The sequence below is a fragment of the Arachis hypogaea genome, chromosome 18, assembly GCF_003086295.3.
Source record: "Arachis hypogaea cultivar Tifrunner chromosome 18, arahy.Tifrunner.gnm2.J5K5, whole genome shotgun sequence".
NCBI lineage: Eukaryota > Viridiplantae > Streptophyta > Magnoliopsida > Fabales > Fabaceae > Arachis > Arachis hypogaea.
Window position 1 is genome coordinate 26,441,167 of NC_092053.1, and position 10,138 is coordinate 26,451,304.

General features: G+C 30.6%; 1 protein-coding gene across 1 annotated transcript; it reads left to right on the forward strand.

Moving 5' to 3' along the window:
- The first annotated feature begins 836 nt into the window (after positions 1-836).
- Positions 837-2,227, forward strand: LOC112769286 (ethylene-responsive transcription factor 4). The gene has a single exon (XM_025813753.3). It carries the CDS (start codon positions 1,190-1,192, stop codon positions 1,829-1,831), a length of 642 nt encoding a protein of 213 aa, XP_025669538.1. The 5' UTR covers positions 837-1,189; the 3' UTR covers positions 1,832-2,227.
- Positions 2,228-10,138: the final 7,911 nt, after the last annotated feature.

The window sequence follows — 10,138 nt, forward strand, 5'->3', positions numbered from 1 at the left end:
TTGCGTTTAAGATAAGAATCTGTGTTGTTGTATTTAGTGTTCTTTTTAGCTGAATAGGTCTAGCTAATATTATTTTTGAGTTTCATGATTCAGTGAATGGAATAATGTTGGTCTTACTGGCTTCACTAATGTCATTTTTCCTGTTTGTGGTAATTTGAAAGCGTGAAAATTTTTATCTTGAATATGAGAGTTTGAACTTAATTTTTATCTTGAACTGAATTTATTTCAAAATGCAACTTATTATTATACGATTTCTATACTAAAGAATGACCCTCTTTTCTCTGTGTGGTGTGTTTTCGCTACTCTTTTTTTCGTGTGTGTGGTCGTGGTTGGTGGAGTTAAAATACTATAGTATCAATGACAAAATTAATAAGTTATGAATAGGTTCTAATTAAGTTAAAAACTTTATTTTTTATTTCTGTTGAATTTATACTTGTGATTTTATTAAAAGTTAGTCACCATATATATCTGTTTAATAGAATTTTGTAAAATTTGACCTAATTTTTCATGTTTAATTAAAAATTTATTTATTAATATTTTTTTGATAATAAAACATTATGTATTTATTATTGTATGTGTTTTAATTATTTTTAGTTATAAATATTAATATTTAAAGTTACTTATAAATTTTTAATATTAAATTAAATATTATTAAATTTATACATTTAAAATTATATATTAAATTTTTAATAAATTTATTTATTATTTTATTAAATTCTAATTAAATCAATTAATCAGTAATTTTATTGATTTATTGACTAATTTGATTTTCGCAGCCAAAGAAGGTGTCGGTATACCGGTATAGTAAGACCCAAAGGGATGAAACAAAAGAAAAGTGTTAAATGACTCCACTAAGGTGGCAGGAGGTGAGTGGAATGCAGGCATGAAACAAACAAAAGTGGTTTGTGTTACGGAAGCCACGTTTGTGTAAGCAACAATCGCCTAAAAGGAGCGTAGCTTTAGCTTTTTTTATTTACTATACACGCACGCATAACACACTACTTTCTCTCTCTTGCTTTTCTCTCTCTACACATTCTGCTATAAAACTACCCACAACCCCATCGCTTCCTTCAGACATTGTCTCAATCCCGACACACAATCACAAACCCCCTCCACCGCAACCACTTCTCACACTTTCTTCTTTTCTGTTACGTTTACGTTTGAATCTTAACAGAAAAACAAGAAACCGATGGCTCCAAGGGACAGAGCGACCGCACTTAACGGACCCAATCTCACCGCACACAACGCCAAAGAGATCCGTTACAGAGGCGTTAGGAAACGCCCATGGGGACGTTACGCTGCCGAGATCCGCGACCCTGGCAAGAAGACGCGCGTCTGGCTTGGAACTTTTGATACAGCGGAGGAGGCGGCGCGTGCCTACGACGCCGCCGCAAGGGAGTTCCGTGGCGCCAAGGCTAAGACCAATTTTCCGACTCCGGCGGAGCTTCTTAACAACAGCAACAGCTTCGTTAACATTAACAACAGCAACGCCGCGCGTAGCCCTAGCCAGAGTAGCACGCTCGATTCGTCTTCGCCGCCGCCGCCGCCACCGTCGGCGCAGCCGCAGCCGCATCCGCAGCTAGAACTCACGCTGAAGCCGTTTTCGTCCGCCTCCGCTTCCGCCGTCATGGCGTTCCCGGCGTCACGTCCTGTTATGTTCTTTGACGCGTTCGCGCGTGCGGCGGAGAACGTGAGCCGCCGCGAGATGTGTTTCATAGGCGGCGCGTGCAGCGACTCCGACTCTTCCTCCGTGGTGGACTACGAGGGCGTGCCACGTAAGGGACTGTTGGATCTCGACCTCAACATCGCTCCTCCTCCTGAGGTCGCTTGATACGGCACCGTTTTGGCGTTCTCTCTTTTTCGTTCAGAGACCAAAATTTTCGCCATTTTCTTAATTTTTGCTTATTAGGTTAAAAAAATGAAAAAAAAAGACGAACCAGAAGAACCACTCTCTCAGAGTTGTTACGTGTTAAAAAGAGAGAGGGAGATGAGTGAGTAGAAGCTAACACGAGGATTTGGATTTGTTGACCTTGAAGATGAAGGCGATGACGATCATAACCTTACGGTTTTTTCTTTTGTATATAAAAGTCCATAACTGAAAACCTGGCACATGTGGCCTTTTTTTGCAACCGAGAAATTGTTCCTTGTTTCTCATGGTTGTTCCTGCAAGTGATGTTAATTAATTTTATATGGTTTTTAATGCAGTCTTTCGTCCTATTAATCGAAAGCTCCTCTGCTTATTTAGATCTGTTATATTGTGTTTATGTTTTTAGTTTTGAGTTACATTTTAATGTATAGAAATAAAATTTTGCTTCAGTTTGGGGAAGCAATGAAAATGTGATAAGAGAAGATGAACGAACTATGAAGTCTTGGTTAATTGTTGTTCCTTCTCAATAGAAAATATTTATGGTATGGAAGAGTATAGGTAAATAATTTTTAATCAGCTAATTTTAAATAATTATTAATTAGTTAGTATAATGTGTGTTTGATGGTTAAACTAGATCCGGTGAAGTTCAAATGATTTTGATGCCATTTTCCGATTAAACGAGGGAATGTCCTTTGATTGTTTATTTTAACTTTGATGATGTGTGTTATTTGTTGGATGAGATCTGACAGACACGTCGCCGGCATTGTTTTGACTCTGATTAGGTTTTTTTTCCCTCTCTCTTTAAAAGCCCATTGGTATATTTACCTTTATTTAATTTTTTCTATTTTTTAAAGAGTATAAAATGTATAATTTAGATTAACCATCGCTAATCAAATAGCATAATTTAATTAACTACTCCAATTGGTAGTGATTAAACTATTAAAAGGCACAATGAAATAAAACTGTTGAGTTTAATTTTAATTTGTTGCCGCACCTTAATATTATAATGAAAAATGAAAATGCTACTAGAAGCGGCTTTATAGTTTATAATAATAATAATGTTTAACGTGGTCACGTGGACGGCTGCGCGGACGTTGCTATAGAAAATTGTTACAATTTTAAGTAAAATGAAAAAAGAAGAGAAGCAAAGCTCACTTTGCTTGATGCTGTCACTGTGGTCCCAACCCAACTCTCCACGACACGGTTTTGTAATTCAATGACTAAAAATAAATTTTAAAGAAAAAAGGAATAAAAAAGGAGCTTTTTCAGGTTCAGGTTCCATGATGAGGATTAAGGAGCGTGGGTAATTGATCTCTCGAGATTCGTGTATTGGTTTATTGTGTTGCGGCGCAAATCTCTATGCTCAATTTTCAATCCAACGGTCATCCTTGTACGGGGCAGCTCCACTTCTTGCTCTTGTTTTGGGGTGATACGCTGCTTTGTGCTTCATTTCTCTTTACCTGTTTTTATTTTCTTTTATTTTAATTTTTATCATAGAAAAATAAATATTAATTAAAACAACATGAAGATAATCTTGAAATTACTAAGTTGAAAATAATAGAGTTGTCGTTTTCGGATAAAAGATGAAGAAGTGGGTTGAGACGAGCGTGAGGAAAATGGGAATAATAAAATAAAATAAAATATATAAATGTGTGTTGGATGGAGGCGGCACCGACGGCGAAAACGGTGCGTGAGAAAAAGAGAACGAATTATAAGGGGCCGCGTATATGAGGTGGGGCCCAGAATGTGGCGTTGCGTGTTGACAACGTAGTTGTCGGGGTTAATGTTGTCTTCACGTGATGTTTCAGCGTAGCGCCCCCATCTTTTCCTGTGTCTCCACCTTTTCCCACCTCCTTCCCCCCTTTTTTATTCTCTCACGCCTCATTACCACTGTTAGTACTGTATACTACTAGTAGTACTTGTCGTATTTCCTTAAATAATCATACGGTGTACACAACTACAGCTTCACCAAATACCGTAATAAAAATACGACCACCAAATAATAATGGATTTAGCTAAACAAATTAAAATCTTTTTATTAAAAATATAAAAAATTTAAATTTTTAATATATTTATTTTGTATTTATTAAATGATAAAATTTAAAATTTTTATTAATAGTAAATTTATCATGTACTCTAAAAATACATGTGAGTTAAATTCGATAATAATAAATTTTGTGTTGGAATTTTTTAAAAACTATTTAATTTATAATATTTAAAATGGATCACAAATTAAAATTAAATTTCTTCATCTATTATATAATTACAAATAAAAATATAAAAGATATTTTATTTTATAATATTAATTTAAAGACAAATATTTTTGTGAAAGATCTGTCTTAATTGCCTTTAAGTGGTCTTTAAAAATAAGGATACACAGTCGTAAAAAATGGTATTGAGAAGTCTCTTTGCTGATGTATTTTTTTATATCCTTTATTTTAATGTTTCTTTTTCTGATGTATTTTTTAAATATTTACCACTTCTTAACTACTTATTTCTTTTTTTTAGAAATCAATAAAAATTTCTTCCTACCTAATAAAAAAGAGATAATAGAGATATGATAATAATCTGAGAAAGTGAGAATAGTTGTTGATGATAATGAAAAAATATATAATAGATAGAAATAAAAATATAATATCGTTTTAATTTTAATTTAAAAATAAATTAATTTTTATTTTATACAATAATTAATCAAACAGAGCTAATGTCTATGCCGAAGGTCCGAACAGGGAGAAAAGTGTATTTTCAACATCAACAACATCGATAATAATAAGGTTTAGATTTAATTATTTTGTTGGTCATTATAGTTTCACTAAATTTTTAGTTAGGTTCTTTTATTTTTTTTAATTGGTCTCTATATTACTTTTAATTTTGTAATTACGTTATTTTCATGTTAAAAATGTTAAAATTAACATAATATTTTTTCTAAAATACATGCGGTCAAAAATTTAATTAAGTTTTTAATTATAAATACCTTCAATTTGCGAAGAAATATTCAGTTAATTCTAATATTTTTTACACTAAGAAGAATTTAATTATAAAATTAAAATAGTGTAGGGACCCAATTAAAAGAAAAAAAGGTATAGAAACTTATTAATTAAAAATTTAGTAAAACTATAGGGACCAAGAGAGTATTAAATCTAAAGTTTAATTATTTTGTTATTTGTTATAATTTTATCAAATTTATAATTAAATATTTATATTTTTAATTAAATATTTATATTACTTTTAATTTTATATTAAAGTCTTTTTTATAAAAAATTATAAAAATTAACAAAATATTTTTTTAAAATATGTAATAAAAATCTAATTAAATTTTTAATTTTGTATATTTTTAATTTATAAAAAATATTCTGTTGATTCTAATATTTTTACAATAACAACTTAATTATAAAATCTAAAATAATGTAAAAATTCAATTAAAAAAATATAGAGCTTTAATTATAAATTTAGTATAATAATAATAATAATAATAATAATAATAATAATAATAATAATAATAATAATAATAAAGTTTAATTATCTGTAAGTCTTTATAGTTTTTTTTAATTGAATTCATATATTTTTTTAATTAGATTTTTATATTATTTAATTTGTTTCAATTAAGTCTCTACCGTAAAAAAACGTCTGATATAACAAAATATTCTATTAAAAAAATAAATATTCTAAAGTTAGGGTAGAAGACCACCATGAACTCTACCTCTGCGTTGTGTTTTTTGCTTGTGAAACTGTCATTAAAAATAAATCTACGAAATTGCAATCTATATAAAAGATTAATGACTTAGTTTGATGTGATTTTATTTGTTCTTATTGTTTTGAGGAATTTTTTTATACACTTGATTAAATTTTTTGAAATAGTTTTGGATTTTTTGTTTGATGTGGAAGAACAAATAGTAAGAGATAAAAAAAAAAATTAATGACAAACACAACTTTAGAAATAGAGCTCGGTCAAAGGAAGGTGATTCTGATGATTCTAATAAAAATAATCTGGTTTTAGATAAAGTTAAAGAAATGAAAAAATTTAATAAATCAGAAGTTAAAAATGGTATTTGTGGTCAATAAAAAAATACAAATAAAAGTATATGAAAGAAAAAAAAGATTGTATATACAAAATACGAAAAATACGAAGCACAAAAAAAAAATAAAAAACAAGTCAAAATAGAAAATGGAGAAAGAAATAGAGATGGAGATAGAGATGCATGTGGAGGTGAAAAATGAAGAGAATACAGTTGCTGCTTTCTCAAAGAAATATAGGTGTTTTTTTTTTTTTTTTTTTTTTGAGGTTAGGGTTCTTTCGTATAGTAAAGCATCTCGAAAAGAGAAGAAAAATTTCTTGACTTAGATCTATATATATCTATATGTTATTTTAGAGACGTAGAAGAAGAGAAATGAAAAAGAGAAGAATTCTTTATAAACCATATTATAAGTATAGAATATGGGTAAATAAGTAAATTTAAACTTTAGTAATATTTTTTTTATGTTTAATGTCAATTGGAACTTAATTAAAAAAAATTAAATAGTATAAAAATTCAAATAAAAAATATAAAAATTTAATTAAAAATTTAATAAAATTATAAAGATAGGTAGAATAATTAAACATAATAATAATAGTTTTTGTTAACCAATATGCTGATGACACAGATAATTGAGTTAGGAGATAAATTACGGAAAAAGAAAATTCGAAGTTTATTGATAATAGTCTCATGTGTTAGAAAATCAAAGTTTTTTATTTTTAAATTTTAATACAATAAATAAGTTAAAAATTCTTTAAAAAATCATTTAATAACCTCAATAATAATAATAAAGTTGAATAGCGGATGCATATAATTTTTTGAAAGAAAGCATACATAATATGTAAAATTTGATTGGTTATAAACTTATAACATAATTAAATGATCAAATAATTTTACCATATGTCATTTGTAATAGTAGAAGCTTTTAATTTTTAATAATTGTTACAATCCAATACTATATAGACTACTTTTTTTTGTTTTCGGTGTTATGATAAGATTAAATAAGGTGGATGACCATCATTTAATATGGGCGGTTAACATTATCAAGAAAGATTAATTTAATGAGTTAAAAATATTACTTCCTATGTGCATATAAATAGGAGTGTGATATGAAATAAATATGAACAATCAATAAAATTCTCTTTCTCTTATACTGACACACTCTTCTCTCTCTTTATATTTGTTACATTTTTCTTATTTATTTATTTAGTTATTTTATAACATGTTATCAGCACGAGATTCTGATCAAATTTTAGAAAGACTCCAGGTAATAAATTTTTATATATCAAAGCTCTCTCATCTTGAATTTAATGCTCTTAATATATTTGGAAATAATTATTTATCATGGATACTAGATGTTAAAATCCATCTTGATTCAATGGATCTTGGAGATACCATTAAGGCTGAAAATAATGCATCCCAAAAGGATAAAGTCAAGGCCATGATTTTTCTTCGTCGTTGTCTTGACGAATGATTGAAAATGAATATCCCACATTAAAAGATCCTGCAAATCTGTGGAAAGACCTTGAAGAAAGGTACAATCATCAAAAGACGGTGATACTTCCTCAAGCTCGATATGTTAGAGAAAACTTTCTCGACCTTTCATGCATCGAATGTGCTCCTGCAGCAGCAGTATCGAGAAAAAAGATTTAAAAAATATTCTGAGCTAATTTATTGCGTTCTTATTGCTGAACGCAACAACGAGTTGTTCTTAAGAAATTATGAAGTGTGCCCAGCTGGCGCTGCCCCATTTCCTGAAGCAAATGCGGCAAATCATAACCGTAGAAGAAGTAAATGGCAAGATTTTGGTAATAAAAAAAATTATGGAAGGAAGAAGAATTATATTCATACGAAAGGATCTCACCAGAAGTAGGATAAAGAAAGAAACAATGGGCAAAGTAAATCAATTGAGGATAAATACTTCCGTTGTGGTGGAAAGGACAATTGGTCATGTACCTGTTGTACCCTAAAGCACCTAGTTGATCTTTATCAAGCATCCTTGAAAAAGGATGACAAAGGAAAGGAAACAATTTTTGTTTCAAATGATAAAAATTCCGTCACTCATTATGATGTATCTAATTTCTTTGAGAATTCTGAAGAAAATATTGGCTATTTGACCAATGATGGAATAGTTTAATATGTGTGTTTGTTAAGTATTCATGTGAATAATTTTACTGTGCATGTACTTTTTCTCATATTATTATTATTATTATTATTATTATTATTATTATTATTATTATTTGTCTTCGAAAAAAAATGGCAAAGACATATTGTGAAGATATTTGCCTTGTAGATAGTGCAAGTTCGCACACTATTCTTAAAAGTAATATATATTTTACCCATCTTGTGCCAAAAGATGAATATGTTAATACTATTATTGGCTCGGACAATGTGATAGAAGGCTCCGGAAGAGCTATAATTTTGTTTCCTGGAGGAACAAAATTTATAATAAATAATGCACTATTATCTACCAAGTCTTTGAGGAACTTGTTGAGTTTCAAAGATATTCGCCGAAATGGATATCATATTGAAACAATGAATGAGGGAAATCATGAGTACTTATGTATCATAACTCATGATTTAAATAAAAAGGTTATATTAGAAATGTTACCCTCACTTTTATCTAGGTTGTATTATACCAAGATTAGTGTAATTGAATCACATGCCATTGTAAACTAGAAGTTTACTAACCCAAATGAATTCATAACTTGGCACAACTGATTGGGTCATCCGGGAACAACCATGATGCGAAGAATTATTGAAAACTCCCATGGACATTCACTAAAGAACCAGAAGATTCTTACATCTAGTGAATTTTGTTGTGTTGCATGTTCTCAACGGAAGTTAATTTTAAGACCATCACCAGTAAAGATTGGATTTGAGTCCCCTGAATTCCTAGAAAGGATTCCAGGTGATATATGTGCACCTATTCATCTACCATGTGGATCTTTTAGATATTTATGGTCCTGATAGACGCATCTTCGAGATGGTCACATGTGTGCTTATTGTCTTCTTGCAACCTGGCATTTGCGAGATTACTGGCTTAAATTATTCGATTAAAAACACAATTTCCAGAAAATCTAATCAAAGCAATTCGTCTTGATAATGCTGGTGAATTTACTTCCCAAGCCCTTGATGCTTACTGTATGGCTAATGGTATAAGTGTTGAACATCCAGTAATTCATGTTCACACACAAAATGGGTTAGCAGAATCACTTATTAAACGCCTCCAATTAATTGCTAGACCCTTACTTATGAGAACAAATCTCCTAACTTCGGTTTGAGGCATGCTATTTTACATGCCGCAGCACTTATTCGTTTGAGGCCAACAAGTTACCATCAATTATTTCCTATACAATTAGCTTTTGGCCAGCATCCAAATGTTTCCTATTTAAGAATATTCGGGTGTGCGATATATGTTTCCATTGCACCACCTAATCGCACCAAAATGGGACCCCAAAAAAATTGGGGATATATGTTGGATATGATTCTCCCTCTATAGTAAGGTATCTTGAGATACAAATTGGGGATGTATTTAAATCCCGATTTGCGGATTATCATTTTGATGAATCAAAATTTCCAACATTAGGGGGAGAGAATAAGCTTCCTGAAAAGGAACTTAATTGGAATGCATCATCATTGATGCATTTAAATCCTCGATCAGGGCAATGTGAACTAGAAGTTCAAAAGATTATACATTTGCAAAGAATAGCAAATGAATTGCCTGATGCATTTTCAGATACAAAGAGGATAACCAAGTCTTATATACCAGCGAAAAATGCCCCAATTCGAATTGATGTCCCAGTTGGACAAATTGCCACCGAAGCAAATACACGCCAGAAGCGTGGCAGGCCTGTCGGTTCCAAAGACAAAAATCTTCGAAAGAGAAAAGAGGTAAATACTATTCCTGTTGAAAAATACATAGTAAAGACACCTGCAGTTGTACAAAATTCTGATATAATTTTAACGCCAGAAGATGTTCAGGTACCTGAAGATTATAAAAATGACGAGATCTCGATAAATTATGTCTTTAAAGGAGAGAAATGGGACCAAAATAAGACAATTGTCAATAAAATATTTGCATATAATGTGGCATTAAATATCATGCATGAAAATAAGGATCTTGAGCCAAGATCAATCGAAGAATGTCGACAAAGAAATGATTGGCCAAAATGGGAAGAAGCCATGAAGGATGAATTAGACTCACTTGCAAAACGTGGAGTCTTTGGACCTGTAGTCTGTACACCAGAAGATATAA